Below are 14,544 nucleotides of genomic sequence, written 5' to 3'. Positions count from 1 at the left end.
CAGAGATGTCTGATTCACATTATTGAATAGATGTCAGTAAAATCCACTGAGGCTGAATAATTCTAGATCAGGGGTGGTTAATAAGGTTTTTAGGGGGCTATATGGCCTTTATTGCAGCTACTTAGTTCTGCTTTTGTAGAGCAAAAAAAGACATAGACAATACATAAATAAGTGTGCTATGATTCAGTAAAACTTTACTGACAAAACAGATGGTGGGCCAGATTTGACCCATGGGTTCTAGTTTTCTGACTTCTGTTCCAAACACATGGCAGAGAAGGTCTAGTATTCACGAAGTTCAATTGGTGGTAAAGTGGTTTTGAGAAGTATAATAGTCCCCATTTATCTCTGGTTTCACTTTCCATAGTTTCAGTTTCCCACGGTCAATCAAGGTAAAAAAGTATTAAATGGAAAATTTCAGAAATAAACAATTCATAGGTTTTAAATTGCATGCTATTCTGAATAGTGTGATGAAATCCCATGCTGTACTGCTCTGTCCCCAGGGATGTGAATCATCCCTTTATCTACGGTATCACCTAACATCATCACAAGAAGATGGGTGAGTGGAGTACATAAGCTATTGTGTGTGTGTGTGTGTGTGTGTGAGAGAGAGAGAGAGAGAGAGAGAGAGAGAGAGAGAGAGAGAGAGATAAAGAGAGAGAGAGAGATAGAGAGATAAAGAGAGAAGAGAGAGAGAGAGAGAGAGAGAGAGAGAGAGAGAGAAAGAGAGGGAGAGAGAGAGAGAGAAGAGAGAAGAGAAAGGGAGAGAGAGCCCTCGTCAGTTTGACTCAATGGATAGAGCGTCAGCCTGCGGACTGAAGGGTCCCGGGTTTGATCCTGGTCAAGGGCACATGCTGCAGGAGGCAGCTGATCAATGATTCTCTCTCATCGTTGATAATTCTATCTTTCTCTCCTTCTCCCTTCCTCTCTGAAATCAATAAAAACATATTTTTAAAAAAAAGAAAGGGAGAGTGAGAGGGAAAGGGAAAGGAAGGAGATCAGATTCATATAAGTTTTATTACAGTATATTGTTATAATTGTTCTTTTTAATTATGTTATTGTGAATCTCTTACTCTGCATAATTTATAAATTAAACTTTATTATAGGTATGTATGTATGTATGTATAACAAAAAGAGTACTATGTAAAGGGTTTGGTACTGTCCATGGTTTCAGGCATCTACTGGGGCTTTTAGAAAAAATTCCCCAGAGATAAGGGGGGATTTCTTTATATTCCTTACCCTTAAAGAGCAGAAAAATCATCCAATTACCCACCACCACAGTGTTCTGATGCCGTAAGGTTTGTGCTGAAAGGAATAGTGACACTGAGTGTGTTTTACACAGTCATTACCTCTTTTTATTTCACAAAACTCACATTTCCTGTAAATCATATGCTGTGGCTTCCTGGCAAGGATTTATAGTTTCTAGAAATAAGTGCCCTGCTATGATGAATACCTTCCCCCTATGCTTCTGATGAATAGATCACAAGGGCCTCCTTAGGAAATGTTTTTGTGCAGTTTTGAGAAGAGTGTTTATTGTGTAAAAGGAAGAGGGGCAATATCAGATTATTTTATAGCTCTAATCTTTCTTAAAATGTGCTTTCCCTCTGTCACCTCTCCACCACCTGGCCCCTTTCCCCTATCCTCCCCGCCCCCGCCTCTCCCCGCCGTGTCTCATTCCAAAGCCCCAGAATCTCTCTCCCTGGTAGGTTATCGAATCCATTTCCATTCTCTGTTGTTACTTGTTATAACACCCTGGTTAGGAATGCGAAGACAACAATTTGGCATTGAATACTCCTCCTATAAAAACTAAATCCCTGCATTATATGGACCATACTCTGACCAGATGTATGCTTTTTGGGCCAAATAATAGCTTTTACAAATGGAACCATTTTGCCTTAACGGTTTGGCTCAGAGGATAGAGCATCAGCCTGCGGACTCAAGGGTCCTGGGTTTGATTCCAGTCAAGGGCATGTATCTTGGTTGTGGGCACATCCCCAGTGGGGAGTGTTCAGGAGGCAGTTGATTGATGTTTCTCTCTCAACGATGTTTCTAACTCTCTATCCCTCCCCCTTCCTCTCTGTAAAAAATCAATAAAATATATTTTTTTAAAAAATGGAACCATTTTTACGTAAGTTCCAGCTTACTTGCAACTGGGTGATTTGGTCACACTAGGTCCTGACCCTTGCATGGTACACTCAGCTAGAGCTAAGCAGCAGGGCCCTTTAAAAGGATAATGTGCTCTTTATCAACATTTAGACAATTCACTTTCTGTCTCCATTGGTATTGAGTTTGCAACCACCTTCTCTTACCAATAAGGAAAGAGAGGTCTCAGGGATTCACTTATCCAAGGCTACACAATTCTGAAGAAGCAGACCTGGACCTGAAACCTGAGTTCTCCTGTACAGCGCTCTGATATCTTTCTAAGTTGCTGCTCTCCAACTAGTCTTGTCCTTGCCAAGCTCCAGTGCATCATCACTGTCTTTCTTATAGTGTGACATTTGCCCCGATTTGTAGGGTTCTATCTAATTCTCTGCATAGAAATGGTCCCTAATGGTTCTCAAGGAGTTTGTAAGAGATACTGTTCCTCTCTTAGTAAAGAATCAGAGAGATGGGAGACTGGGGGCTCCTCACTTCCACTTAGGATGTAGAAAAGCATGAGGCATTGATCTCCCTCCAACACCAAGATAACATCAGCAAACTACATAATCTACAAAAAATTGTATTTGTAAAACCTATGTGATTGCTGAGGATACAAAGAAGTACAAATGTACTACAATCCAGACCATCCTTCTGAGGAGAGTGGAGATCTACAGTTGCTTTCACTTTTGGACGTGTGGTGGGAGGAAGAGGAATTGGCCAGGTGTGGGCTCACTTGACTGATGGGGACCCCAAAGAATCCAGTTATAGAGTGAGTTGCACTTTCCTACCACCATTTGGCCCCAGCCTTCACTGGGTGAAGAGGGGCTGTGTGCTGAAGTTGGACAGGACAGGAGAGCTGAATGAAATCCCTCTGAGACACTCCAGACCTTTGGCCAGGGCTGGGCAGCTCTTGCCAATGGTGGGGACAGGACCACAGGGAGGGAAAAAGATCAAAGTGCAGAGAGCCAGGGGTGATACGAAAGAGCAAAGGAGATGCTCTGCAGCTCAAAAAGTTGACAGGCCATGAAATTTAGAGAGTTCTGCGGAGTCTCATGGGTGCTAAGATCCCAAGCCCTGCCACAAGGCCAGTCCTGAGATCACTCACACATTTGAAGTCAGTAGTGAGCAAAATCTAACTGAAGTTGCAACCAAGTTGCAGCAAAAGCCAACCTAACTCAAGTTGAGAATACTGCTTTGCGGTAGAAGAGTTTTCTACCCAAGAGTTGGAGCTCATAGACCCAGATGGATCAGGTGGAGTCAAATCCACCCCCTTCCCTGCCAAATGTGCCCCAAGCAGTGCAGGTCATTCCCGGCAAGATCCACACCTCATTCCACAACTAATGTCCACTAATAATTTGCATTCATTTGGGGGACACTATGTTTTTGTACTCAGTATAATGGAATGCTAAAGGCAGATCAATGAGAGAGAGAGAGTGGTCTTCTTTGGCAAAAAGTACTCAAGATGGGCAGAAGGGAGCTGTATAGTTAAATACATAATGACTTGACCTCATCTAATTTATCATAGAAGCATATCTTCAGAGAATTGTTAGTTCTTAAAAAATAATTGAACTAATCACTGTTTTTGTTTCCAAATGTCTCATTAGAGACACTATTAACCTTAGAACAGTTTCTGATACACGATTTAAAGGCTAGAAAATCATTATTTTCCATTACCCAACAGACTTTATGCCAGAAACAAATGTCCAGCGAGGGATTTGAGGGAATAAAACAAAGCATTTCTGTTTCATTGATCTTGGCGTCTTCCTGAAAACCCGATCATTAAATGTGTTCTTTCTCAGTGAGTGCGGGGGACACCAGAGTTTCTAGTGCTATGGGGTGTCCACCTTCCCTCCTTTGGCTTTGAACCCCCTTCTCTGAACATTTGTAGTTGGCCTTTCTCTGTGTATGACTTTTTAGATTAAATCTTTTAAATGCTTAGCCAACGGAGATCTGCAGGCAAATCCAAAGCAAACAATAATGATTTGAGGACTTTTATTTTAAAGAGGGGCCTTTGTTTTGCAAATCTCAGCGCGCTTCCTGACATTTCCCCCAATGTCATATTTCTATCACTCATGGCAGGGCTGAGGAGAACAGATGCTCTGTGCCAGGCTCTACTGTAGCTGTTATATCTGTTAACGGCTTAATCTTTACCAAATCTTGGAGGTAGGTTCTATTTCCATGTTCATCTTATGGACTCAGACAGACATAACTTCAGTTCCTAGATTAGGGTTCAGCGAACTTTTTTTGCATTAGGCCATTTAGTAAATATTTTAGGTTTTGCAGGACATATAGTGTCTGTTGCCACTACTCAGTTTTGCCATTGTAGCATGACAGCACCCTTAGACAGTATGCAAATGAATGGATGTGGCCATATTTCAATAAAACTTTATTGACACTGAAATTTGAATACCATATAATTCTTCATGGGTCATGAGATACTATTCTTCATTTGTTTCAAACCATTGAAAAATGAAAGGCCATTCTATTTTTTAATCCTCGGAGGATATGTTTTCATTGATTTTTAGAGAAACAGGAAGGTAGGGGAAGCAGGGTGGGGGGAGAGAGAGAGAGCGCGCGCGATTGCCTCCCATACTCTGATTGGGGGGATTTAACCTGAAACCTAGGTATGTGTCTTGATAGGGAATCAAACCTTTTGGTGTATGGGACAACTCTCCAACCAACTGATCCACCTGACCAGGGCATCACCCTATGAACCAGGAAGTCATGGTTCCATTCCTGGTCAGGCCACAGGCCTGGATTGGGGGTTTTATTCCCCAGTAGGGGGTGTGCAGGAGGCCTCAGATCAATGATTCTCTGTTATCATTGATGTTTCTATCTTGATTTCCCTCTCCTTTTCTGAAATCAATACAAAATACATTTTTTAAAAAGAATTCCTCCTTTATAAATAGTAGGTGAAAAAGATATATTGCTTGGTAATAGAAACAATTATATGTTGGTTGGATCAGTAGGGTTTAATGAAAGACAGCTCTGCACATACATTTATTATAATCCTGATCAACTCTGTTTAGTTCTGTGTGCTTTTAGATTACATAATATTTCATCCAATAATTCTTTTACTTAAAAGCCAGGAGCTGTTTCTTTTAATAATTGCAAAATATATAATGCATAAAAGACTATACAAGACAGTGTATGTAATATATGTATAATTTAAAGAATAGTTGGAGAAATACCCATGACCCTAACTCTGCTTATGAATTGGAATGTTACCAAACACTTTGAAGTTTCCTCTGTGTCCCTCCCAGGTCACTTCCCTCCGTTTTGCACTCTCTGCTGAACTGGGGGTTATTCATGCTCTCCTTTTGCTTTTATAAATGTTCTTTATATATCACTATGCTTTACCTTTTGAAAATAAAAATGAATCCCTGTTGTTTTCTGTAACTCACTCTTCTTGGTGGTTAGGGTTATATATTCACCCTTGGGGAATAATTCAGACGCTCTAAGATACACGTGGGACATTAATGTCAGCCGAAGAGTCTTTGAATGCTGCATGGTCCTGGTATGGAAGTCAGCCCCAGGAGGACTTTTCACAGCATCTCTATTTGTAGCCCTCTTCTACCCTTGAGGCCAAGACCTTGTGTACCACCCTGGAGGACAGTGCTGGGACTACTGGCTGAGATTTCCTTTCAAAACTCAGAGCTTTCCAGTGGAAAGGTTGACGGTTCTTTCTTACTCAGATGGCTCTGTTTAGGCTTGTTGATGGGGTGACAGGATTGTCACTTTCTACCCTGAGCAAGAAGGAATGTCTCTTACCCCGGTAATCTTTTTAAGTAAGTTGGAAAGAACAGATGCTGCGTTTTATTTCATATTAAGATTGAATTTCCTAGGGCCTACTTATTGGCAACTTGATAACCTTGATTAAGTGTACAGTCACTGGTGTCCTCCGAGTGCCTGTGAGTTTATTATGGAGCCATCAGCCAGGGAACAAGAGCTCAGATTCCTTGGCAGAGGGCTCCTCTCGGTGAGGAATGATGATCAGTTTTACTGATTATTATTTGTGCAGGGATTTCGCTCTTTACTTAGTTTAGGATGTCACATTTTATGGAATGAAGTGACTCCATGTTTCTGTTACTTTACATATTAACTCCCTAATTTTTTGTGTGTGATTTTAGAGGCCAGAGCCCACCGGTTGCCGAATTTAACTTACTCCTGAAAGCTCACACCTTGGAAACCTATGGGGTGGATCCTCACCCATGCAAGGTAATGCCCCTCACAGGTTCATATTTAAAGATTATGTTCCCCCCCAAAGAGTTAATTGTTGCGTATGTCTGGCAGATCCCTCCGAGGATATTTCCACATCCTGATCCACAGCACCTAACTGTAAAGGCCAACAGGGGGCTGCAGTCACATGTTTTGGAAGTTGGTTCTCACCATTGGACTCTAACAAATTTTTTGCTAATTGCTATGTAGTAGCCACATATTCCTACAAATCAGCCTTTTAAACAAGTTCCCAAGGTGATGCTCATGCACACATTTTCCAGAAATGTCTTATGAGAACATTCTCCTTTCCATATGTTAAACTAAGTGTGCATTAACCAAGCACTTACCCAAGTCCTAAACTAAGCGTTTATGTCTGCCAGGCTCTTAAAGGTAATTTTTGAGTCTTACCAGAACATTTCTTGACTCAGATGGGAACAGATAGTTGTATTTGGTCAAGTGCCAGTCCTATAGCTCTAGGCTCAGGCTCCTCATGAAAGGCAGGCGAAGAGCTCCTAAACTGCTGCTGCCAGGTTCCATCAGGATCTCTTGGGGTGCAGACTAGGCCCTCTAGAGGATTCCAGCATGTAGCTGAGGCTGAGAGCCGGTGGTAGTTGTCCACACTGGCACGTGCATCTTGTGGTCTCCCCACACAGTTATTTTAGGATATTTGCCAGATGCCTCTTCCTAGTCATGATATAAATCAGATTATTCCATTTAGTGAATTAGGTTTTATCTACAAACCTTAGCCTCTCTGTTTATTTATTACTTGGAGAGTGACTAGACTTGTTGTTGTTGCTATGCCTTTATTTATCAATGCTTAGTTTTCCTGGTAGACACTGGAAGCGAAGTAGGAAATATCTTTATATTAAAATTGCCAGAAATCCTGTGTAGGATTGAATCAACTCAATTAGATGCTCAGGGCTTTGGTTTCATAGCATCTTTGGTGTCAGGGCTAATGACAACCAAGAACAGTTTGTCCACATTACAGGGAAGATCTGAGAACCCAGGCGGACCCAAAGGCATTTGGAAGTAGATACACAGTGGTTTAGGACTTGTCTATACTTTCCCAGGAGGTCCCTGCAGAGGCAGAGGGTCTGTTCCTTATAGGGAAAAGCTACATATTCCTGGACCTCACCCAGATTTTAGAAGTAGTAGCCTTGGAAATCCCATCTCAGAAACTCAGTTTATTTTTACAATCATTAGAATTACCTGAAATGAATCCAGGGTGAGGATGAATAAGCATATCACTTATCATTTACTAGGGGCCCAGGACACCAATTCATGGACCTCGAAAGGGACTGTGGGCCACGAGGTTGCAGTGGGCACAGGGAGGGGCGAGTCTTGGCCCATCCTCTGTGCCCCTGCCCAGTCCCTCCTGCTGTGGCCCCTGGTCCCCTGTCTGCTGGCAGCCCTGCTCCTGCCACTGCTGTTCCCATCCACTGACCCCTGACAGTGTGGAACGATTGGGGCTGGTGCCAGCAGTGGATGCGAGCGGGGCCAGCGTTCTCAGTGGGTGTGAGCCGCAGCTGCTGCCTCAATTGCCCCTCAAGAGCAGCGGGAGGTGGAGAAGCCCTCAGGGGTGATCAGGGCCAGCAGCCGCAGCCATTCACACCCGCTGATGGCGCCAAGCGATCAGGGCGGTGCCAGCAGAGGATGTGAGTCGGCCTAGTGCCAGCAGCAGGTGCGAGCACCAGGTGGGACCATGGTGTGTGGGAGCAAAGAATTTTCAGTAACCACCAGAGGCTCCCCAATGATAGGGACCGGCGCCCTGCCTTGGTCTGGCATCCCCACTCACCTGCTCCACCATGCCACCTCAGCCAATGACTGCCATATTCCACGCTTTGCTGCCCGCTGCCAATACGCGCCATGTCCCACATGCGCCCTCTGGTGGTTAGCTCACATCATAGTGACCAGTTGTTTGGCTGTTCGGTTGTGTGGTTGTTCTGCCGTTTGGTCTATTTGCATATTAGGGTTTTATATATATAGATTTTATATTCCTCAACCCAAATATGTTTCTTTTTTTTTTTTTTTCAGGATTCAACAGGCACAACAACATTTTTGGGATTCACTGCTGCAGGCTTTGTGGTATTTCAGGGAAATAAGAGAACCCATTTGATAAAGTGGTGAGTGCTTCTTTGGAAAACTGGCTTATCATTTTTCTTAATCTTGTTTTTATTCACCACCTTTGACTTTTTTTTTAAATGTCAGATAGAGTACCTGGTAGTCATTTATTTTCCTTGGAACCTCATTACAAAGGGATTTGTTGTCTATAAATGAAACCCAATCTAGGTTGCCCTGTCTTAGGAGGGAATCAGATTTGTCCAGCGGAGGTGTCCACTCAGAGGACCTGGGATGTATCTGAGTTCAGCGGTTCTGTCTCCAGAGAGAGGGTGTCTATTGTTTCTGCACCAGGAGCTTCTTTACTGACCAGAGCTGTGACCAGGGGTAGGTCAGGGTGGGTAAAGGCTCAAGTTCCTTTGAGCAACTTGGGATCCAGCCCCTCCCATTCACTTCTCTCTGTTCTGTTGAATCCTGCTGCAGACTTACTTTCTGTTATCCAGTGTATCAGTTAAAGATGCTTTTGGTCAGAGCAACAGTAATGGCTGCTCTCAATGGCTTACAAATAGGAGGACTGATTAGCTCACATAGTAAGTTGCAGAGGTCGGACAGTTCCTTGATCCTTTAACTTAACTGCCCAACAACACTATTTAGGACTTGGGTCTTTCCATTTACTTCTTTGCCATTATAGGGGGGTTAGCTTTTGTCTCCAGGCTCATAAAATGGCATGGTCACGTGCGCAACTGTGGCCTTTACATCTTCACACAGCGGCACCCACACCTGGAGGAGAGCAGCCTTCCACGTGTCTGCTATTAAAGCAGGGATAACCTTTTCCCAAGTCCTGTGGGAGACTTTCTGTGTATCCAATTGGGCAGGATTGGGTCGCATGTGCCTACTTAAACCAATCCTTCCCAGGAGAATGGGAACTCCTGACTGGGTGGTCAAATCAAGATTCACCCCCTTGGGACTGAGAAGAGCAGGATCTGCATGGACACGTGACCTTGAGGAAGAATAAAATAAAGCCTAGGTTATGTCAATAAAGAAGTGGAAGGATGGAGCGGGGTGGGTGACCCGCTGCACCTACTCTGTCCAGTCAAAGAGCAAAATGGTTATGGTGAAGAGTGGAGAAGGATGAACATTATATGTGTGATGGAATATTGGAAAGGTTTAGTCTTGTTAATACCTTTAGCTCAATTCAGTTCTCTCTCTGATGGTCCCTGACAGGTGTGTCACCCCTGCTGTGTCTCTCTGGTTGGCAGGCTCACTCCTTTGGCTTGAGCACTTGAATCTGAAGTTCTTGATGGGCCAGCAGGCATCTATTCTCAGTCCTGGGTTGGAAATGCTCTCTTGCACTTGCCTGAACCTCAGTTCATGGTTCTATGGCTTCAGGATTTCCTTTGGCACCTCGTTATAAAGTAGCCCTCCCCACCTTCTCCTCTTGACACCCCCTTTCTTTCAAACCCTCTCTGCTAGATTAGCATTAGTCAGCTAATGCACACTCCTCTCCTTCCACCTTCTGCTCTTTGTCATGATCAGCCCTCTCTAAGATGCCCAATTTCTCTAATTATCTTCCTTGCTCTGTCTGTAATAGTCTTTTACTCAATTCATACTTTGAAAAATGTTCCAGAATAAGTTCCCTACTGACTTTGGGGAGCATGGGTAATCTGGGGACTTCTCCCATCCCACCCTAGGATGTTAGATTTGCAGGTTTTGAATTGCTTGAGCTCTGGAGTTAGAACTGGACACATCTCAAGTGCAGATTTATTGCAAGTCTCTCCCTTGTTTGGACCTCAGTTTTTCCTCTGCATTAAAGAGTTGAGAAGGACAATCATTTGTTTCTGGGTTCTACCTCCTGGTGGGTACTGCATGGACAGTACAGGTTGATGCCAACCTCATTCTTCCCAGCCTTTGCTAGGCATGTGTATTTCTAAGAGCTATGTGTTGTTACTGAAACAAATTTTCTTTTCTTAATCTTTGTGTGTTTTTTAAACATCCATTTTGTCACCCTTGAAAATCCTCTACCTAAATTAAAACATCTAATGTGCCCTCACTGTTCTCCCCCTCCCACCCTCCCGAGGAAAAGCAGGGGAGCCTGCATCACTATCTGAGGAATGAGATCAAAGGAATAAAAATAGAGTCCTCTCTTCACACATATTTTCTCACCAAGAAGGTGACCTGGGGTCTACATTTCAGGCAGATTTTAATCAAGCAGCTCTTCCAGATGCCCATTCATCAAACTGTCCTCCCAATTCTGAGTGTCTCAATATATGATGAAATACACTTCTATAAACAGGGAGAACAGGAATGAGAATTTCACAGTGTGGTGTGTGTGCTTCTTTGAGATGGATGAGGGAACAGATATTGTGAAACCATGTTATTTTATTAACTGAATCTGAAATAACCACATTTTCCCCACCTCACAGTCGGCTGGCCCCTTCATGTTGCTAGGGTTGTTCATGTTTATGGGACCTTGAGAGCTCCTTGGAAATAAGGTGCAGCTCACCTGTAAAAAATGGAATAACTAGTTCTGAGCTGCCTGGGGATATTCTCTTGGGAAGAACATTGCTGTATAATTCTCTTGAGGCTTTTCCCTGCTCGTTGGGCCTTCACCGATGGTCAGATAATGTCTTGTTTCAGTGCAGTCTACCTGGCATTTGTGAGCCAGCTGCATTCCCGTGGGAATCCAGGTACCTGCGTCAGTTGCCACTTTATTTTCTTTCTCACCCAAAGAGATTTTCTTTTCTTAGGCCAGATGTCTGCAAATTGAAGTTTGAAGGGAAGACATTTTATGTGATTGGCACCCAGAAGGAGGTCAGATACTGCTTTTCTAACTCTGTTATTGTGTGAGTGTGAGTGTGCATGTGCATGCCCATGAGAGAGATTCATGCATAAGATGTGCCTTTGGCATTATAGCCCCCAAAGATCATGACTTTAAAGTTTGTGGTTATAATGGAAACCATATGCTTAGAATATTTGAGAGGTAAACAAATAAACACTGGTTTGAACAACTATATATATATAAAAGGCTAATATGCTAAGTGTCCAATAGTCCGAGTAATGATGTCACGTAGCAACGCCCAGCTTTTCTCCCTAGTGACTAGCCTCCTTGCAGTTTCTTCAGCCCAGGAACACGACTTGCTTTATAGCTAGGTGGAAACACTTTACACTGTAACCAAATGTCTGTGAAGCATTTTCCCATGCCTCATCTCATTTGATCCTCACAGAAGTCCTGGAGTAGGTAGATAGGAGACTCAGTGGAATCCTATTTTCTTTTCATTAGCCGGAAAACAGAGAGTTAGTACGTTTAGAAACTTGACCTGACTGAAAAGAAATGGTGGAACTTGAAAATAATTTCACGTTTTCTCACTGCGCAGCAGAATATAGTCAAACATGGATACAGTTAAATATTTTACCCTTTTTTTCTCCCTATGTGATCTACAATAATAATCTGCTTTGTGGTGATATTTATTGCTGTGTTGCCGACAATTACCTGAAAGGGAAGTTGAGGTGCTTCACTGGGTGGAAAAAGTTTAGCTAAATCAGAAAGAAGGTCTAATTAAGCAAGTTTATTCTATATCTATAAAAGGCTAAACTGACTCACGCATGTGCGATACATATAAAGCTCTTGGCACCAATCGCATGCATGTGTTTTGATCTGTCATTGTCGATTATGAATTTGGTTGATATTTCTATTATAGAGAAAGGGCGAATAGAGATATTAAAATATGTCTTTTAATTAATTTCCTTTCAATGTGCACAAATTCGTGCACTGGGCCTCTAGTTTAAGAATAAAGTCAGTAAACAATGCTGAGTGAGTACCCCTGTGTAAAAAATAGACTGAGATAGACTTGAGATTTAGCAACTGGATTTCCCCCTACCTCTGTAATTTGCCAAAATACAGATTCATGAGACAACTGAAGAATACTTATGAAGCTTGTAACAGCCAGTGATGGCTAGAGTTTCATAAACAAAGTCTATAAGATCCAAGAATCTTAAAATAAAGGAGTCACCAGATATAGGTTGTGTTTACCAGGGAACACATTTGGGAGGAGGCCGATACTGAAACTTTGAGCCTCAGAGCTAGATCTGGAGGTCTACAGAATCTCCTGACCCTAGTTTTCAGTTCAAGCACTAGTTGTTCAAGGTGGGCAAACACATTTTTGAACTAATCCAAGTCGGATTGAGAGGTGATAAATGCCTGGAGACTTGAAGATTATGAGGCTGCTTTTGATCAGAAACAGGGCCTAGTCAGATTAGTGATGTCTGCAAAAGGGAGAATACCATTTCAACACTTTTAAGAACATAGCGATATGCAAGCTACTTGAAAGAAAAAGATAAAAAACATAAACTGTGTTTAACATGCCCTTTTTTGTTTTGTTATTTTTTATTAGAAAAAAGCCATGTTGGCATTCCATACCTCAACACCAGCTGCCTGCAAACATCTCTGGAAGTGTGGGGTGGAGAACCAAGCCTTTTATAAGTAAGTAGCTTTTATTCATTTAATCATAGACTTTAAAATGCAAACATCTCTGGAAGTGTGGGGTGGAGAACCAGGCCTTTTATAAGTAAGCTTTTATTCATTTAATCATAGATTTTAAAACACCCATGGAACCCTTAATGTTTTGCAAATAGTTCCATGTTCATTTCTTTTAATATAGTCCTTTTAATTATATTTAAGTGAATAATGAATTTGGTGCATTGTTCAGGGCGTCTCCTATCACTGTTGGCCCGAGCAAGTCCTGAGCTCCAGGTTGGGTGTTTCCCATAGAATTGCTGTGGGTTGCTTGTTGTTTTGTCATTTCTATTTCCATTCAACATGTCACAGGACCTATTTTTGGTTGGATTTTTTGCTCAGAAACAGATCTTGAGAAGAGTTTAGTTCAAGTGGTTTTTCTGGGATATGGTCACTAAACATACCAATTGGGGAGTGGGCAAGGGAGGTAGGAAAGCAAGCCATGTAGATGGGCGCTATTGAGCAGGTCACTCTGTGGGCAGCTGGGCTCCGCTCTGCAGGGGAGCTCTGGCAGACTGCAGAACAGGCCTCAAATTTCACCCACTGACCAGCAAAGAGACTGGGCTGTTTATCTACCAATTCCTCATTCATTTTGGTTAAGGGCCACTTTAGAGGGTGGAGTTATACTCTCTGGCACTTCTGGCTTACTCTCAGCTTGGACTGAATGTACTCTTACAACTGGAAAAAGAAATCTTTGGCAGAGAGTCTCACGTGTTCATAGTTAGAAGCCTTGAGTATATAGAGATGGGAGCCAAAGGTTCATGGGTGGAATGCCATCAGAGTCTGGGATCACAGAGAGGCAGTGCTGGCTGGACAGGACTTCAGAAACCACGCATAAAGCTGTCAGGTTTCCAAAGAGGTTCAAATTTAGGATCTTTCCACTGAGTTACAGCTTCTTCTCTTTGAGACAGACTTACTGATTGGAAGAGCAGTGGTTATCAATATAGTCAAGAACCTAGTCCAGCCTGCCAGGGTATCAGCACCACTGACTCCTGGAGCCCACCAGGTGGTTTTTCTCAGCTTCTCTCCCTGCCCCCACCACTGAGATTCTGTCTTCCTCATTAGACTCATTTCCCTGAAAAATGCTGAGTCTCTGAACCTTCTGGGCTTTGGCTAATGAAGATCTTTAAGAGAATGATAGCTTGGATAATAATTTACAAACCCCTTTTAACCACAGAACTCTGTAGGCAAAGTCCAGTACGTAAAAGAGATAAAAATAGAGAAGCTGTGGTTGTTGGTGGGGACCAGAATTGAGATTGGGGACAGGAAACCATTCATCCATTTCTTGCTGTTCTCAGGAGCTTGGGTGACCAGTTGTCCCAGTTTGCCTGGGATTTTCCCAGATACGGAGGGCTCAGCCATCAGGAACGAGGTGCCAGAGGAATGCTAGGTGGGGTTGATTGCTACTGACCCACAGACAAGTATAAGGGAGGGGGAGGGATTAGCAAAGAACCCCCAGCAGACAGAATCCCATATCCCAGGAAACCCATCAATCCTGGGAAAACCCTGAGCATAATTTGAAAACCCTTGGGTGAGTTGATCCACAACATGTGGTGCTTCTAGTAGTGACAGGAAGTGGTGATAAAGATCAGTGGATTTCCCCCCACAATCATCTCCAC

General features: G+C 42.9%; 1 protein-coding gene across 2 annotated transcripts in view; it reads left to right on the top strand.

Moving 5' to 3' along the window:
- The window catches only part of FRMD3 (FERM domain containing 3), a 231,118-nt gene that overhangs the window by 163,259 nt on the left and 53,315 nt on the right, over positions 1–14,544 (top strand). For both annotated transcript variants that reach the window (XM_006769025.2, XM_006769024.2), the window contains exons 7-10: positions 6,267–6,354; positions 8,389–8,477; positions 11,160–11,223; positions 12,804–12,892. In XM_006769025.2, coding sequence (XP_006769088.1) covers positions 6,267–6,354; positions 8,389–8,477; positions 11,160–11,223; positions 12,804–12,892 — 330 coding nt within the window. The remainder of the gene's footprint in view (positions 1–6,266; positions 6,355–8,388; positions 8,478–11,159; positions 11,224–12,803; positions 12,893–14,544) is intronic.

Source organism: Myotis davidii, unplaced genomic scaffold (genome assembly GCF_000327345.1).
Source record: "Myotis davidii unplaced genomic scaffold, ASM32734v1 scaffold98, whole genome shotgun sequence".
Classification (NCBI taxonomy): domain Eukaryota; kingdom Metazoa; phylum Chordata; class Mammalia; order Chiroptera; family Vespertilionidae; genus Myotis; species Myotis davidii.
This window is presented reverse-complemented; position numbering and strand designations above follow the sequence as displayed.